Below are 18982 nucleotides of genomic sequence, written 5' to 3' on the forward strand. Positions count from 1 at the left end.
AAGTGAGTGGGCGCGAGGAACTTCCTTCTCTTTGTACTTGTATGCAGCTTTGTCCGAGGGGGGTTCTGTTCGCTTCCCCGTCGTGAGCGAGTGGGCTTTTGTTTGGAAGTCATAACTCTTTCTTTTTTAAACCGACGCTCTATTTCCTCGTGCAGACAGGAAGAGACACTATGGAGTTAAATGGAGATATGCCTCAAGATAGGGGTTTTGGTGAATTGTCGTGTTGTGTCGTGTGGAACGGGATTTGTAAGTGGATTATTTGTCACAAAGTGTTTTGATGCAGATTCAGGGATGAATTTCATGTATTAGAGACCCGAAGAGACTATTAAACAGCTCATAAACATTTAATTAAGCATGGCGTATTGCGTGACTGAGGGCGTTTTATGATGCAATTTATTTACAATCGCCAGGACAAAACGCTTACAGTCATGCAATTTACATGTCCAATTTGTCTAGTTGAGTGTTCATTAGAAGCTTTTAGGTTACGTCGACCACACAGACGTTATCAAAATAGTGATTATTATACAAGTGGACATTACGATCGTGAAGATATGCTCATGGACTTATAATTAATTTAATATTTTACCATGAACAGACCTCAGAGTTCGAGTTTTGACTTGTCGGTCTAGGAAGCCGAAGATCGTAGAAAGAATTTCATTTGGAAGGGTCATCAATAGCTAGGACTGCGTAAGGGTCTCTTATCAAGCTCTTTAATCGCATAAAACTCCTTAATACCTATCCTCCTAATACCTCCTCCTAAATACCTATCGTTTGAGTCTTTTCTCGAATGTCTAGAGGATCTTGCAGACTGTATTGTCCGGTGTCATTCTAATGACATGACCTACCGAGTCCTGGTGGGTCATTTATCGTCCGATCTGTCAAAGATCTTGAGGAAGTGATCTAGTTCTTGAGGAAGTTATCTAGAAATGATCCACGAGATCTAGTGAGACCAAACACATGATCTTCCATTCTAGATCAATTCAATGATCGTACATGATCTTTTCCAGCGAAATCCGAAGGCGCATTGTTCAGGGGAATCGTGCCTACTACGGGCTTCACAAACTCCTGAGATACAGAAGTCTCTTACAACGCTCGAAATGCGCCATATATCGCAAACAGCTACGGCCGGTAGTCCTTTACGGGCACGAGTCCTGGACTGTGCTGGTGGAGGACTCCAATGCACTCGCCATTTTTGAGCGGCGAGTGCTACGGAATATCTTTGGCACGTTAGGGTACGTGATGAGGATGCCGGACTCATGCCCTTCCATGAAGGTGCTCGTCAGCGACCCGTCCGGTACGAGGCGTAGAGGAGCGCAGCGAGCTCGTTGGCTGGACCTGGAAGTGGAGTCAGACCTGAGGGAGATCGGATGCAGCCGGGGGTGGAGGAGTGCAGCTATGGACCGAGTCTCCTGGATACGGATTGGACACCACGCCTTGTCTCTTAGACGTGCTCCATAGGAGCAGGCCAAGAAAGAAGGAGAAGACATTATCCTTTCATTATTTCCATATGAAACCTATTTTTGAAACATGAAGGTCCACATTTAGGTCTTGATTTAGAATGTTTAAGTAGATTAAAGATATCATTGTTGAGGGAGAGCAGATGACTTTAAGCCCTCAACGCCGTTTGGCAGAATTTCCAAAACAGATTGCATACATTAAGGAGCATCAATTAGTCATCTTATCGATTTGTCACTTCAAGCATTACTGAACTTTATTACAAACTGCTTCAAAGCAATTCTCTGGATTCCTTCGTTGAATTACTTGAGTAAAATAGTCCTACCATAAAAGTTTACACAGCAAGCAAATAATTGCTAACCACCCTATGTTGAGCGACCAGGGAACGTGAAAGATGAACCTGATCGCCCGCCGACAACTGTTATATCCTGCTCATTTTACAGCTTCCAGCACCAATTATTGCTCGGCTTGTTATAATGCCATATAAAAGCAGATAGTCCCCGGGCTCGACACACACGGACGCTCATAACGAATCTTATCTATAATAGAAGCAATAAAAGCCTCGCTTCGTGCTACTACTTCCCGGGCATAAACTTTCCCATACGCAAACGAGCGATGGCCCCGAAATGAACTAGTTTGCTGAAGTGCAACGCAACTACTGCCCAGCGGGCGGTGCAATATTGTCCCTCCGTGCTGGGAAGGGTGCAGCATCTCGACCTTTTGCGTGCTAGGGGCTGGCTCGCTGGCTGGCTCATGTCCACACCGAATCCGGTTTTGGGATATTTTTATCACCCGCTTGGCCAAAGGGATGGTCCACGGCCAAAGACTAGTTGGATTTTATGTGACGTTCCTCACCGGAGTGCATCAGTTGCATCGCTCTTCTATCTAATGTGTGGTGCGAGAAAAAAAGCCCCAGCGACTGGGTATAATTTAGTTGTAATCCGGGCAAAATTCGTACTCACACTCGGATTTCTTCAGCCAGTGCTATGCCGTGGTGGATTAATAATCGTTGCGTAAATTAATCCCATATTTTACCACCAGCATGCGACTCCACTTCAACTCCAACGGGCAGATAAATCATGTCTCGCCTCGAAACCTCATCCCGAACCCAACGGTAGGTCGTGTTTTTCGCTCGTAAGTGGCTTAATTATTTGTCGTCACGCAGAAGGCTCACCGTGGAGCGTACTCGCTGCGATTCGCTCAAAAGGACACTTCTTCCTATCGGAGTTCGATTCCGTTCCTTTAAGCGGTTTAATTGTGAAGCGGGACGGGTGAAATACGAACCCGATGTTAAGTGCTAATCGGGGTGACGCAATGCCCACTTACAAGGTGTGTATGCTCAAGTGTTTCGTTTAGAGCGTGTCGAGCGTTTTTACTGGAGACGTGCAAGGTGACAAATACAATTAAAATGCAATAAATCAATGTCGGGCGAAGGCGCCAAGCAGGGGCGTGTTCTCACTGGGCCGAATGATTCGTGCTCAATGGTAAATTAATAAATGAGGCTGAGGGATTGTATGGGATTAGAGAGGGGCAAGCCTCGAACAAATGTGATGGATTAAAAAAAAAGCTGGCAAATGAGGGCTGTAAGTTAGCAAACCTCAATCGTTAATCCATAATCTATCAAACATATTAAAGCAATTATCGAGATCGAGCAGTTTCTAATTAATGTTCGACCGATTGGATGATAGAAGATCGCATTTTTTACGGGGCCTAATCTGGTCTACACGAAGCGCAACTCGCAGCACTAACTTGACTTTTCCGGCAAAATGCTGTTGCTTTTTGACATATTTCCATACAAAACTCACAGCATTTTGCTCATAAAATCAAAGTAGCTCTAGACGTTGCGATTGGTGTAGATCGGCTTCAAGAGGCGCCCTCTACCGGAATCTCGCTGTACTGTTAGGGCAGCAAGGGGTTGCTAAGTAATTTTGACAATGTTTATTCTGATACTTGAGTTCGAGCTCTCCCTTCATACTGAGTACCTTTGAACCATAAAAATAATTATTAACAATAAAACTCATTATTAAGCTCATTAAGCTGTGCTGTGCTTGCCACCCTGTTTGCATTTAACTCACAAAACGTTCGGCAATAAAACAAAACAATAATTTGTCTTCATCAGCAGCAGCCGAACGGGGCAAAATTATGTTACCAATTCACCATGCATCGAGCGTAATTGGCGTTCGTAATCGTGTTCGTAATCGGTGCTTCCCCTTTAATGGGCCAGCTGAAAGTGTGCTTTGATTGATGCAAATGTGGACTAGCAGCTCGGGCAAATGTGTGCAAATATGCTGTGCGCGGTGTCTGCATGTTTCATTCCAGACCTTATCTTAGCATCTTTGCACCGGAGAGTGACTGCACTCAACCAACTCTCGGAGGAGATAGCAACTGCAATTAATGACTCCAGGATGACACCCATATTTTATATTATTATTTTGTCCCTTCAGTTTTCCATCGCTTCGGGGGTGGAGGTTGGGATGAAGGCGGACAGCCGGACAGACAGACAGATGTAGAAGAAAACGCCTCCAAGCCGTTCCAGCATAACTGTTCCGTTTCGATTGTTATTATTTTCCTTAAAATCACTCACTGTGAGAGAGAGAGAGAGAGAGAGAGCGAGAGAGACTGCGAGGTCGGAAAAACCAATTTATTTTCGACCGACGGAAATCAACACGGTCAAACCCCCGGTTCGCTGCTAGAGGTTTTGGGAATTTTATCGGTGGGAGGGAGTGGGTGAGAATGGGAAAATTAATTCCTCACTCCCTTCTCTCTCTCTCTCTGCCGCCCTCCCAATTCAATTGGTTAAAAAACGGATGCTTTTGACCATTCGCATTCGTTCGTAATTATAGATAATATCTGCCAAAATAGGCAGAGCCCGCGCTGGTCAAGCACAACAATTGCCAGTTCCAGTGCTCCTTTTTTCCGTTTTCCCGGCCCCGGCAAACACAATAGGTGAAGGTGACCATGGATTATTTTCCGGCACTTTTATATGATTTTTATTAAAGACAACGCGCTTTCTTCCGCGTTCCGTGTCGTGGGGTTTATTTTTTTTTGTGCGGGGTCGAGATTGTTTCGTAGTTTTTTTTTGTGGTAAGTGAATTTGAAGGCTTCGACGGTACAAGAACGGTCATCAGAACGGTCACTTCAAATAGAATGCTGCAAAGCTCGCTCATAGTTTCACAGCTTACTAAGATCCGTTAATTTATGGTCGCAAAAACAATTGTGTAGCTGATGAGAGGGACCACTTGGGTCTGCTGCAAAAAAAAAAAAAACTATATTTGCCTGGCTAAATTATTGTGCAAAAAGAGAGAAGAAAAGACTTCTTGCGGAAGCGGTAGGAAATAAAAAATGGCATGCACACTTATTATACAATTTCGGGCTACAATTTGTTCATCATAAAGCTTCAGGAATGTAATAAAAGTGAGCATTCAACAAGACCGTCGATATGAGACAACAAAAAAAGATTGAGAAAAGAAGTGTAAAATGAATAGTAAAGTAAACAAGTTATAAAAAGGAATTTAAAAACTAACTAAACTAGATTTGTAAGGCAGAAAGCAAAATTTGTCCACCCGAATGGTAATGTTCCAACAGTCGTCAAATTGTGTAAGTAGTTTCAAAAGCCCACCAAACCATTGTTTACCTGACCTACAATCCACATTCATTTTTGATGTCCAATTTGATGGAAAAGAGGTCTGCTTTTACTGGTTCACAGCTTACACTACTGATTACCATTGCTTTAAACAGAAACCCCCCAATGCACATCTCAATTCATCGTCGCGTTCGTCGCTGTGTGTGACTGTTGAAGTCGTGCGTTTCAAGCGCAAGTAAATATTTGTCCAATCCACCGAGGCCGAGCGAGCGAAACAATTATGCTTTTGTGTCGGGCGAAAGGGTGTGGCCGGGCTGTCCAGCTGCGATGACAGCCGGAGCAATTACTTTCTTCCCCGTGGAGAAAGTCCACGATCGAATTTTAATGATGAACGGGAACAGGATGATCGGGTAACGATCACCTTACCGTACGCACGGATGGCTGTCACAGTTGGTCACAGGGATAATTGAGCGGGCTGCAACCGGCAATAGGCGGTACAGCTGGAGAAAGGTCACGGACCAAAAATGATCTTCCGAGCGAACCCCAAACACGTCTTTTGACACCATTATGATTGTTTGTTGTGCTTCAAAACATTGTCACGGTGGTGCTTGATTATCGCAACATGGCTCGGGAAAGGTTTGATCGTTGCGCAGCTTGTATCGTTCGAACAGCTGAATAGGGAGCATAATTTCGATGCAAAATAGCCGCGGTCTCACCTGCTCGCCTTGAACGGGACAGTAAGCGCTCAGGTGCAACTCGTGCCGTTTATGGGTTGATCGCGTTATGTCGTCTTGCCCGATCGAGCGAAAGGGTGGTAGTTGGTATGAACATGAAGCTAGAGCATAAAATTATGATATTTAAGTGGCAAAGAAGGACATCGAAACAGGGACGATAAAGGCTTCATCGGGGTACCTTTTTTAGTACTAACATGCTTAACACTATCGGGAGTACTAATATATAGCAAAATCTAATTATCAAAGGCCGCAACCTATAATATTCGGCCCGGTGGTAGATGCGACCGGTCTTCACACGGCAGGACTGGGGTTCAAGTCTCATCTGGGCCGTTCTCCCCATAGTGAGTACTGACTATCCAACTGTGCGGTATCAATAAGTCTAGTAGGCCAGAAATTGCAGGCATGACTTTAAGAGGTCGTTAGGCCAAGAAAGAAGAAGTAAAACCTATGATATTCATAAAAAATTTAGAAATAATCTTTTACTTCAATTAACGTAAATTTAGATAAGATTAGTGATGGACAGTAGAATAAGATCACTCGATTCACACAGTTGAATCGTGCAAACTACATCTTTCGATGCTTGTACTTCTTCCGCTTTGCCACTACAACCTCGAAAGGTCTCTTGTCGGAAGGCTTACGGTTTTAAATAAAAGCCAACTTGTTTAGCTGCCACAAGCGAGCTATTTAGCACTGACACTATTTAATACGCTATTAGTAAGTGCTTGTTTTAAAAGTTAGCGTGAATCTAATTGACTAACAGCAAAAGAAGAAAGCATTCGTGGGTGAACCGCGATTGGCAACGCATGTCCCACTGTAGTGAGCGAGCTTGCTTCCGCTTGCTGCAGTTCATCCGGCCGGAGGCGACACATGCACACACACACACACACACACTTTTTCCTTACATTTATCATACCATGTCTCCTCCATTTTTACCACTCCTCGACTACAGGGCAGAGTACAGCTAGAAGGCAAAAAACCACTCCGGCAAGCAGTTTTTTTATGGAGAGAAAAACGCGTCGTCAACGTCCGCGTCTGGCATCAGCATCATGACTGTCATTCGCAAAGTTGTGATGGAATGTGTCTCTCTGTTCCCCCCCCCCCTATTTTTTGTTTCTGCTTCATGCTGTTGTGTTGCTCTGTTCTTGCACAGCTTTTCCACGAAGGCCCCCAGTGTTCGTGAGGCTGAGATAAATGCATAGTTCCCTTCAGCACTCGGCCGCAGACGTGGGAGACGCGTGGCACGTCCGGCAAAAGGTGATGAAGAAGTTTAATAAAACTAATCTATCCATTAAACGAAATCAAAGCTAAAACGTGGGGAATCTGTGGGGGGCACGACAAACGGGAAACGGAAATGGCAAAGGAAGTGGGACCCCGTTTTCCACGCATGACCCGGCGGCGGAGAAGATCGCGCGAGTGGGAAAGGTGAGTCGGGAGTTTTTTTTCTCAATCTTTTGCATTGCCTTCCGCCCGTCCGTCTGTCTGGCTGTCAGCAAACCGGTCGGATGTTTGGTCGGTTGAAATGGAAAATTAGCTTATCGCCCCGTAGTGTGTTTGTGTGGTGGTTGTTGCGTGTGCGAGAAAGAAAATTCGTCACGACCACAGCAAACAACAGACAGCGCTTAACACTTCCCTTTTTGTCCCCGGGGGAGTGGCCGCGGGGGGGACTAGGGAGAGACACAGGAGAAGGTCACGGGAAACGGTGACACATTCCGCACACGGGGTCGTTGTGTCATTCAAGCGAACTGTGGCCGGGTTGGCTGTTTGGGTGGTGGCCCACGTCGCCCACGGGGCTATTGTTTAATTCGTTTTTCTCATTTTGCTTTTCATCTGGCAAAGGCGCTCTGCAAAACGAACGGAGCAGTATGGAGAAATGTGTGTGGGTATGTGCAATCCTTGCGGCAGTATGAAAAATGAGAAATTTACGGAAAAGGTGTGGGATTGCGATATAAGAATAAGGAAATAGGAGGAATGATGGGTAAGAATGATCTCAAAGTCTGTTTTTTAACTGAACCAGAATTATGAAGGCAAACAACATATAAATTTTTTTAATGGAAAGGACAAGGAAGAAAAACGGAGAAAGTGCTGTTGGCTTTCTACACGATTTTAAATATTGTGAGACAAGAGAAAAAACAATAATATTTACAAATAATCAATTATACTTTAAATTTAAACTAAGCTAGAAGATACATATTTTTTTAAATAATCATAAAATATTATTTACAAAATTCATTATAAATTAAAGATTAAAAATATAAAATTATAAATTTAAATTTTGAAAAAAGATTACAAAAAGTATTCGAAAAAAATTAAGTAAATATAAAGCTTTGTCTGATTTAAAACATGAAGCAAAAATTAATATAAAATTAAATAAAAATAACAATAAGCTAAAAAATGAGAAAAAAGAGAACAAGGAAGTAAAAATCAATTAAAGAACAATTTAACCAATTAAATATTATTTCCACATTGGGACTAAGAACTTTTCAATCTTCCCTCGGATTTTTGGCACACAAATCTCTCAAAAAACCCCCATTACGCTCATGTACATCATAAATATTTGGCGCACACTTCAGGCGATAAATATCCGAGAGAGAATGGAGATTTCGGGCACACCACAGAAGAATTTACAACAACACACCTTTGCGGACGATTCGGCGGCCAGCACTTTAAGCAACACACAACCAGCCCGATCCAGAGCCGATGCGTTATGAAATTTGTAGTTTCATACCAGCTGCAAACAATGTTGCTATGGCAACAAGCCGGCCTTTTGGGAGAATGAAATAATGGCTTGCTGTTCGCGGTGTTCGAAGCGAATTAAGTTCAAGTTTGACGATAAGATAAAACGGTCCCGGACCCACCGGGGAGGATATTGTGTTGGTTTTCCTCGTTCAGCAGTTCGGGAGAGGTTTGGTTCGAGCGTGGTGGATTCGATGAAGATTGTTTCAGCTTAAAAGCACTTACTAAGAAAAGGCGTAAATACCACACAAGCTTGTGCCTGTGTGTGAGCGTCGGCACTCATACGTTGAAGAAAATTCCACTTTTTTCGAAACCTTTACACTTTTCCCGGTTGAGCCCTGTATTCTTAAAGCTCTTAGTGAAAACGGGGGAAGAAGAAAAGTGGCAAAACATATTTTCCTCACAGAGCTTGATTCGCGTGCGGCAGAACAGCTGTCGGCCTGTCGGAGCCCCCTTTTCCCTGGGCTTGGGTGTGAGGATTGCTGTCGTGGAAATTGCTGGTGAAAATTGCAACAATGAATGCAACGTGGGACGGTAGATAGTGTGTGTGTGTGTGTGCGTCGGGGGCTCGGTGCATGTCAGCCTGTCGTCGTCTGCATCTGATAACAAGCAGCCGGCAGCTAGATGATACACAGTGAAGTGATAATTGTTCACCTCCGTTTCCGAAAGCGGATTAGTGGAACGATTCCCACTGCAGCGAACGTAACGAGATCAAATTAGAGCCCCTCTTGTTGCCCCGCTTGGCTTGAGTGCCGATGAGTTTAAAGTGTCTCAAAAATGAATGTAAATTCAACAGTGCGTAATGATAAATGATCATTCGGTTTTATGAAATCGCTTTTCAGCCGTAGCCTTGCCGTAGATCGACAAGCACGGTGATAAATATTGTCCATTAAAAATGAACATGATTCCTATCTTGAACGATTACAGCAACCGTCTCCTTGGGAATCGAAATCCACCCGGGAACGATTACAAAATAACAGACCGAACCACCGAGGTTGGGCTGTTCGTTACACAAACAGTAGCCCCACATTAAAAGGCCGCATTTATCATCCGACCTCCTAAAAGGACACACGAACGAACGCCGACCGACCGCCAACAACGGTGGCAACGGGTGGAGCAACGAAAGACAGCAACGATCGATCAAGCGACGAACGCTGCTCTTCAGCCTTTGAACAAACTTTTCCGAGCAGGAACTGAACTTTTGGAACAGGAGTGACCTCCCACCAAGGGGTAATCCCCCTTCCTCCTCTCTTCCCTCCCCCCCTGAACCGGTACTTTGACGGGATTGACCATAACCCCCAAAAGAGATAAGAAAAGAACGAAAAGCTTGAGCTGTGCTGCTCCACATTTTGACGAATGAGGTTATTAAATAAACACCCTCCGAGCGGCTCGCCTCTGAAGTGTGTTGATGGACGCGTTGATGTTGCTCACGTGTGCGGACAGGTCAGCCCACGGAAGTCTCGACGGTGCGAACGTGTGAAAGCCCGGCCGGCCAGGTCATGCCGGATAAGAGGATCGAACAAATATTTGCTTTTTATCCCTTCTGGAACGATCTGCTTCTCATTCCTCGCCATCCAATCGACGACCGGACCGGGATGATGGGAGAGTTATTCGGAATCAAAATAATTCTTCGGTAGATTAATTCTGCGTAGCGCGCGGGAAGAGTTCCACCCAACCACGGGGGATTTGTTTGTTGCTCTCCAACGGCCCAGGCAGCAAAGTATGCAGCAACAGTTTCCATCGAGTACGGGAAGAAAAATTGAAATATGAATGAAGCGCGTGGGGGCTTCATCCGCAACCAACGGAAGAACCGTTTCAGCTCCACAGTTTTCGATGGTGTTAATTTAAAGTTCCGCACAAAACCTCACCTACCGAAAATCGAAGAGGAAGCTAACGGGTGTGGGCCCGTTTTGAAGCTGCGATGTTTGATTTGCCTGCGAGCGTCGATGTTGGCGTGGTGGGCTACCGAAAAATCGGGGCTTCCTTCCAGCGTTTCGCTCGGCAGTAGCTTAATGGGGGAGTTGCGTTTGCGATGCCGTTGCGCTGATAAATTAGGAGCAGATCCGTTCGATCGTTTGCCAACCGGCCGGCCGAGTGTGTGGAGTCGGGCGCCGTTTCTTGAGCGAGGCGGGCGAACGATTGAAACAGAAGCAGAAGGTGGGGTAGCAATAGGGTTCGCTCGCCGCCTGTTCACTAAGCGCTTGCCAAGATCGTGGAAAGATAGAGCGCATTAAATCTTACCCTCCCCCGTGTTCTACAACACACACGAATCAATAGTGATTATGTTCGATGTCAGGCAATAAATAATTGAAACGGAGCGTACGCGTTTGGAACAAAATGGATGCTGTAATCTGTTACACGGCCATTTGATATGCGAATTAAGGTGGCAAGTGTGAGGTAGCTGATTGTTCGCAGATAAACCGTGGTTTGTGTGATGTTAAAGCTATCATAAAAAGAAAAAGGAAGGTAAAGAAGTATTGAATGGAACACATACTCATGTTCGTATATCAAAGTCGTGGAAGGAAAATCACTACTACTGGATTTTTACGTAAGTAAATATAAATTTAACATAAGATTGTTCTGGGCTTCGCATCACGTCCCGTGACATTTACTCTTGTTTAAACTCTAACTTGAAGACTACGACAAGGATCTTTTGTACGAAAAGGTTGTTTGATTGAAGAGATTCCTTGGACTACTTGGACCCCTGAGTGACTAGATTCCATGACGAATAGTGTTTTGGGAAGATGGTTACTTGGATGACAAGATCTCTCGTACGATTAGATTACTTGGATGAGGTTACTTGGAAGTCGAGAATATTTGTACATCAGGGTTCTTTGAGAATTCAGGTTCTTTGGATGATAGAGCCCCTTAAACTAATTTTCTTGGTCAAAAAGCTCCTAAAATGATGAGGATTTTTGAAAGGATAAGATCCTTTTTAGGACAAGGTCTCGTGTATGTTGAGAGTTATTGGACGATGATATCTTCGTACCACAGGTTCGAACGACCGACGAGATACCTTAAACGATCAGGGCCCTTACACTATGAGGTTTCGGGGCTGAAGATAACGAAGATCTTAGCACAACAAGGTTCAATTGTTTGACAAAGTTTCTACGATAACAAAGTTTCCCAGATAAAGAGAATCTTGTTACGGTGACGAGTTTTAATGGCCTCCAAGGCCAAGGATAGTTTAGACGAAAATAACTCCTGTAGGACGATATTTATTTGATTGACGAAAGCCCTCGGACATCTCAATAGAACCAATACATAGACTTCAAGCTTTAAGGGAAGACAAGTTTCAAGGACTTCAAGGCCAAGATCCCTTGGATGGATAGGATATCTTGGACGACAAGAACTCTTGAACAACGAAATGTCTTTGATCGACAAAGGTCCTTGGTCAAGAAGGATCTTTGTAGGACGAGGATTGTTAGACGCCAAGTACTCTTGAACCCCAAAATCTCTTCCACGACAAAGTTCTCTTGAACGGCAAGATCTAGATCTCTTGGACGACAAAGACTGTTGGTCGACGCTACGCCACCGCATTTAACCATAAGCAGACACACGATATGGATGGCGATATGAGGCGTCCGGAATACACCAAGGCGGCCATATAATTCATAACCAACTTAAACTTCATGGCTCGCTCAGGAAAACCCGGTGGCACCGAGTGTAATCCAATCAAGGGCCCATGAGCGTAGATCGGATCTCTTTAAACGGCGACCGCAACAACGCGCGCCTGCTTGATACCTCACATACATATGACGAGATTAAACAAAATTGTTCCCACTCAAAAGGCGAACATTTGCACACAAGCGTTCCGGCACGCACAGACAGCGGTTGGGTTGTGCGTTTTGCTCAAACGGCAACATTGTTCGGCAACCCACCGCAAGATAATCATCGTGAAACAATGACACTGCATTGTGGGGGTAGAGATGAACCGTTTGCCTTTCGCTTGTCATAAAAGGTAGGCCCACCACACACACACACACACACCTTCGCACGATACTGTATCAGCATCCGCGCAGAAGCCCGGGAATGCTGTCTCCGAAGCGTTTGAAGATCGAGGTTGAAAACATTAATCAACCCGCTGCCGACATAAACGGGCCTGCGAAGAACGAACACGCTCGGATGTCACTCGGCTCGCGGGGTGATGGTGATGAAAAGTATTTTAATTTATTTAATCATCACTGCCACATGCAGACGCTCGAGCAGACGGCAAGCGAGCATAATAAGATGGCAGCGATTATGCGTAATGTGGTTTGTTTTAATCCCGCACCTTTAGGCGGGAACGAGTTTTGCCCGTGTGCTGCCAGCCTGAAATGTGATCTGCTTGTGAAGTTTAGGAATCAGTATTTATTACACACGTCGTGTGCCCATCATCGTCGCTCTCGAGGCTCGTGGATGCCGCGTATCGATTTCTCACTGTGCCGCCTGTGGTGCGTGAATGCTCTAGATCGCACCAACATTCTTTTCCAGTGAGACACCACACGTGATGGCCTTCAAAATTCCAATTCTCTCTGTGCCGGAAGAAGCTACAAGTACAAAAGACTTCAACGCGTTTCGTACCAGCGACGAACCCCACACTCGTTGAGGGCGGAATTTAAATTGTCATTAAAATGATTCTTTTCAAACGAAAATCATCCAGCGTAATGGAAATGTTGTGGCAGGTGAAAGATCTCCACCGGGCGCTCCCAGTTCCAGTCGTTGTGTAATCGATTTTTGCTGAAAAATTGCTCTCAAAACCTGGGCTAGCCACGCGCTCCAGGGAGCGCTGGGGTGGCGGCGCGAGAACCGGACTCAGCGGGAGTTTTGATCGATTTTCTATTGTGCTCAGTGGCCGCGTGGAAAAGTCCACTGGGAGTGGGTGCTTGTCTACTACGCTTCATTAGACCCATTTTTCAAACGCTCACACTGTCGTAAGGCGAGCAAAAGTGTGCGCGGCTCTGCAAAATTCCGCTGCCAGCTAGCCAGTGCGTGCCTGTGGTGATGCCACCAGGCACGTATTTATTATTACAAAAGCGTGGATGAAGGGATTCCATTTTTTCCTGTTCACCCCACCCGGATGGGAATCGGCTAGCTAATGTGGTGGACTCCTCCTTCTGTTGCTGATCGCTTACAGACAACCACACGGGGCCACGGCAACGCCACGCCACGGTGTGCCGGAATAAAGACCGTTAATGATTTTACCGCACATGACGCCGAATTCTCGCTCGGCTGGGAGGGGAAAAAAAACCTAGGGGGTTCACAACTTACCGGTACTGCACCATTGCCGTTGATGTGAGGTACGATCGTGGTGGTGGTGGTGGTGTCGGTGTTCGGGAGTGGCTTCTCCCTCGCAGGCTGCAGGGTGGGCTCATTACGCATGTCTGGGTTCTAGAGCGAAGACCGGATCCCGTTTCGCATCGCCTGTCCTGGATCGATGTGTTCGGCCCACCACAAACACAACAAACAACGCCCAACACAAAAAAAGGGCTGCAACGAGAGAAGGACGAGAAGAGAAAGAAGCATTAGGAGAGGAGAGTAAGTAGGAAGCCATTACGAGCTTACGACAGACAGGGTAGCAAGAGAGCAAATTGCGTGAAATATGTGGCTGTGGCTCTAGTTTTCCGGTTCGTTGCCAACCAAACGATCGCATTTTCCTGCTGACCCCAACCGAGTCGGTGTAGGAAAAGCGATTTTTCCTCTTTCTCCGTAGCAGCCACTTGTAATGCGATAGCCATTAACGTTAGGGGAAGCTATTTAGGGGAAGGCAAATTGCACCTGTTTTGGAACAAAAGCGTGACAATAAACAGCGGTGGGGGGCATTTGCCGGAAAATGGGTTTGATTTATAATAAACGTAGCTAGCTCGCTTCAACTAGAAATCACTTACTGTATGCAATCGTTGTGGGTTCTCTTATTTTGTGTGTGTGTTTTATATCAGTTTTTTTAAGGACGGCATGGGAGTATTGCTGGGTAATTTTAATTGGCTGTAGGTAAAATTGTTTAAAAAACATATTTCAAACAAATAATTAGACATGGTGCAGCAATTAATAGAGAGTCTAAGAAATATTGTTCAGGACAGAAGCTTTGAAATTCAACGATATCCACGCAGAATTCTTCTGTATTCTTGGGGATCGTTGAAGACTTATGGGAGCGTCCAATCCAAATTCTATAATTAAATATGCTGTAATAAAAGAGCTTAAAAGAAATTTGCTAATCTGATTTGGATATTCCGAAGTTGCAGAAGTAACCGGTAGCCTTTTTCCTGGAGGTGCATTAGTTATCTTTTTTGACTTAAACTTTTTAGTAATTAGATGACTTTGAATGTAACATAAAACGAACTCTCCAGACAGCCTCGTGTCAATAGGTCATTTGACATATAAACAGGCCTGAGAGACAGCATTCAGTTGTTGTAAACGTTTTAAGATATGAGATTGTTCTTCTTCTTCCTAGGCACTACATCCTGTCCGATGGCCGAGGTGATGGCGGCGTAGGTCTTATAAAAGCAGGACCGAGGTTCAAATCTCATCCACACCGCCTCTCCGTACCTAGGGTTGACTACTTTGCTGGGGGTAAAATCGAGTCACAGAAAGCCAAAAATGGCAGGTCGAAACCTTAAGAGGTTGTAGTGCTAAGGAAGAAGAAAAAGATTCCACGGTAATCCAGCTTAGTGGGCCTTCCTTCATGGATTTGTTATTATGCGATGTCTAATATTTGTGGACCACAGCAACTTTTTGCCAATATGTCCCAGGTTATTCTTTGATGCAGAAAGGGCAAATTTTAGAAAAAAAATTTAGAGCACTGGATTCAATTATTGTCGTGCTTAACACACTAAAAGTATTTAAGAAGATCGAGATCTCTGTGTAATCCGCCTTTGAAGCCTTTACACATATCATCGTGAGAAATCCGATCTTCTGAGCAAGATCTCTAAGGCGTTCAATGCTCAAGCTATTTTCGTTTTGTCTATATCATATGCCTTGAGTGAATTTTCAGATAACTTTTAATAATCTCAGTTGATAATCATCTCTTAACAGAGATTTAAATCGTTCGACGTCCATTTGTCGTCATGAATGGCTGTTTAATGCGAATAATTTGTGGTTGTCGACAAGCTCGACATAAAACGCATAATCAAATGTCGATCTTCACTATTTTGTGTTAATAAAAACGAATCGTTCAAGTCTTCAGCCAGTCAAGACTTAGATTGTTTCACTCCTGCAAGCAAGGAGTTGCTGTATGCAACCCTGGATCACTTTTGTTTCCCATTGAACCGTAAACTTTCAAAAGTGCTTCAGGCACTGGTCAGCATCCGATAACATATTTCGAACCCTGGCAGCAGCACCATCACCATCGCCAATACAACTATCTCACTCGAGAAAAATGTATTTAAATTTCAACCCCCAAGTGAAAGGAGCTCATTAATATTGGCTTTCAGGCCGGAGAAAAAGGCCTCGGAGCTCAGTTTCAACAACAAAAACCCCGGCAGGTGGTTCTGCTGGTTTGGCTAATGTTTCATATTTGGTGGCGTTTAGTATGCATTTCACCCGAGACCCGATCGCATCCCTCGGTCGGTCGGTAACGCAGCGTGCGTGCTATTTCACTTCACTTCCTTTAACAGTACGGTGCTAATGGAAGCATAAAGGGGCACGGGAAAGACAAAAAAAAACAAAGCTAATATTTGTGCCGAACAAAAAACACTGAGAACAACACGCGCGGATGCTGTGGTTGAATGCCTTATCTCGGAAGCGAAACAACGGAAGCGAAAAGTATCAGGTACCCTTGTGATCTGGAAGCAACAAAAGGCATTTAATAGGATGATAGGAAGCAAAATAGGAAGGGGGCCAACAGAATCCCGCCGCTTAAGGCGCCCACGACCAAACCCTTCGCAGCGGCGTCGCAGTCAGGTGTGAAGTAATAATGGTAGCCAACCGAACATTGGAAATCCATTAGCATGTTTGATTTTGGTTTTCCATTTTCGTCATCATGCCGCCCAAACAACTACAGCTATTTGAGCGTGGTGAGCTGAGACAGAGGAGACTCGGGCACAAGCACAAAGGCCCCGAGGGAGAGACCAGCCCAGATCGTCTAGGCGTAGAAAGCGAACAGCGACGCTTTAATCCTACTTGATGGCGTCCCGTCATCTAATCACTCCTTAACAGTGGGGCCGACGGTTTGTTTGTTTTTCCACGCCCGAAAGAGGATTAAGCTTTCTTCCTGAGCAAACGTGACCTCCCCATGCAAATCACTTTCGAAGGTGATCTAGTTTATCTAAATTTGAATAACGCGATCGAACGTTTTTGGTGGTGACGGTGTGTTCGGAGCAGACACTTTCGCTGCTATCTTGTCGCCTGTTGTTGGCGGGGCAGGATGTGATTCATCATGGTGTAGAACACCGGTGTACGAAAATAGATGCCGGTTGGTCTGTGTACATATCTATACTTCTAAGCCATTTCCTTATATGTCGACACGCAGCCACACGCACGAAATTAGCACCAGCTTTAGAGCGCAGCCGCGCGTGTGCCGAATCGAACAAGCCGAACACCGTAGTTTCGGTTCATAAATCATCGCCAAACGGGCCTATCGGTGTGTGTGTGTGTGTGCTTATCCTTTTGCACCCCAAAAGCGGAAATGTCAAATAGATCATTCGATTTTGGCTCGCCATTGCTGCTAGAAGAAAAACCATGTTCCGGCTACGATTATTACCGGCCGGTTGTTTAGCTAGATCCCGGCTGGGTATTTGATTTATGCTATTTAAGCGAAAAAAAGCCATTTTCGCCACGCCACTAAAGTACAGCTAACAAGCCGCGTTAGCCCTATAGCAGCACAAGACTTGGGACAAATTTTTTTTGTCGGGCCCTTGTACCAGCGTGTACGCAGCAATTCATTTCGCTGTAGTTTCGTCATTAGCATGAAAATGGTAAAATACAACATGGAAGGAAGGGAGAGGTTGGGTGTAGGCCACTCGGCTCGAAACAATCGAACCGGTTCTGTGGTGGATGGTGGATGGCCACATCGAATCCATCACCGTTGGAGGTGATCGATCTGTCACCGTCATCTGGCGAAAACTGGAAGTCCACATCTACCACCTCTTTCGCTTGGTGTTTGCTTCCTTTCTGGTTTAATTTTACATTGGAGATGGCGAGAGCTTAAAATAAGCTGTTTCTGTTTCGTAGGAAGGTGGTGAGGTGTTTAAAAAGAAATATATTCTTTAAAAACATGACTGCGAAGGAATAGGATCATTCAAATAGCCGTTTAAACACCATTTTCATTCGTGCGTCCCATAGCATTGTGGCAGGACGCTCAATGTAATACAGCGAAGGATATGGGTTCGAATCTGATCTCAGTCTGTGCATGGCTTAAAAAGTTTGGTAAGTGATTCAATGGTAGTTTTGACCATAACTGGGGACACGAAAGAGAGAGAGAGAGAATAAATAACCGAGAGAGAGAGATAGAGGCAGAGAGATAAAAGAGTTTAATCCCTTGAAATTGTTTGCTAGGAGCGAGTTAAACGGAGCATTTAAAAAAAAGGCAATTTATTTGCTTCTTGAACATATTGAAAATTGATATTAATTTTAAATTATAGTTAATTAATTCAACACCAAACTTATTACCTCAAAACCTAAACCACCTTTCTTATTTCCCTCTCGCTCTGCACGCCCAAAAGGTTACCGGAACATTCCTCCTCGCAGTGACATCTCACGTTCGGCGAAGGTTGTTTGGAATTTTGACAAGCTTAAAAAAATTAACCAACGCCAACCGGAGCTCGCTCCTTTTGCTGTTGGTTGGTCACACCTTGAACGACAGAGAGAAAAGAAGAACTGAAACCCGGAGCAGCAACACCCGGTGTGAGATCCGCTTCACCCATCTGGGTGATAAAGAATAAAGAAGATTGAATGTCAAAAGAGCTCCGGGAATCTGTGGTACAATGTGTGGTGCGAGACAAAATCTGTCTCCTTCAACTCAAATTACCAAACTTCTCGAACGGATCCCGAGAATACAGACAAGACTTGAGCACGATTTTCGGGAAACCCTTCTTCGTCGGCCGTTGTCGAATTCGATCGGGCAGAAACTCCGAATGAAATGGGGATGGCGAATGAACGCTCTGGAATGTGTCGCGCCGATGTCGTGAAAGCGAAATTAAATGATCACACGCCGGTGATCGAAGTCACTCCCTGCATTACTGTGTGTGCGTGCAATTTCGTTGCCGGGAGGTGGTGGGAAAACTCTACCAAAAAGTGTAATTTCTTGGAGAAGGTCGCTGAATCGAAAATCGAAAGTATGGTAAAAAGGCTTGCTGCGGGACATTCGAGTTTTGTGGTTTTCCTCCATTTTTCTGTCTAGTGTCCAGCAAGGGACAGAGAATTACAATGTGCGGCATTCCGCCTTTCCCCCTATATGGGTGAGCGTGACGAAGGGCTTGTCATTAATGGCGTGACTAGATCGATGGGAGTACACAGACACACGTACACACACCCATACATATGTTAACATTTATGAGACAGA

At 44.8% G+C, this 18982-nt stretch overlaps 1 protein-coding gene across 7 annotated transcripts in view; it reads right to left on the reverse strand.

Annotated features, from left to right (window-relative positions):
- LOC118503917 overlaps positions 1–18982 on the reverse strand; it is a 55481-nt gene that overhangs the window by 8300 nt on the left and 28199 nt on the right. For 6 of the 7 annotated variants that reach the window (XM_036037721.1, XM_036037722.1, XM_036037718.1 and 3 more), the window contains exon 3: positions 13756–13974. In XM_036037721.1, the coding sequence (XP_035893614.1) occupies positions 13756–13866 (111 nt within the window). In that variant the 5' untranslated portion in view covers positions 13867–13974. Of the gene's footprint in view, positions 1–13755; positions 13975–14049; positions 14207–18982 lie in introns of those variants that run through there. The other variant, XM_036037724.1, reaches the window with a different exon arrangement.

The sequence above is a fragment of the Anopheles stephensi genome, chromosome 2 (assembly GCF_013141755.1).
Source record: "Anopheles stephensi strain Indian chromosome 2, UCI_ANSTEP_V1.0, whole genome shotgun sequence".
NCBI classification, from domain to species: domain Eukaryota; kingdom Metazoa; phylum Arthropoda; class Insecta; order Diptera; family Culicidae; genus Anopheles; species Anopheles stephensi.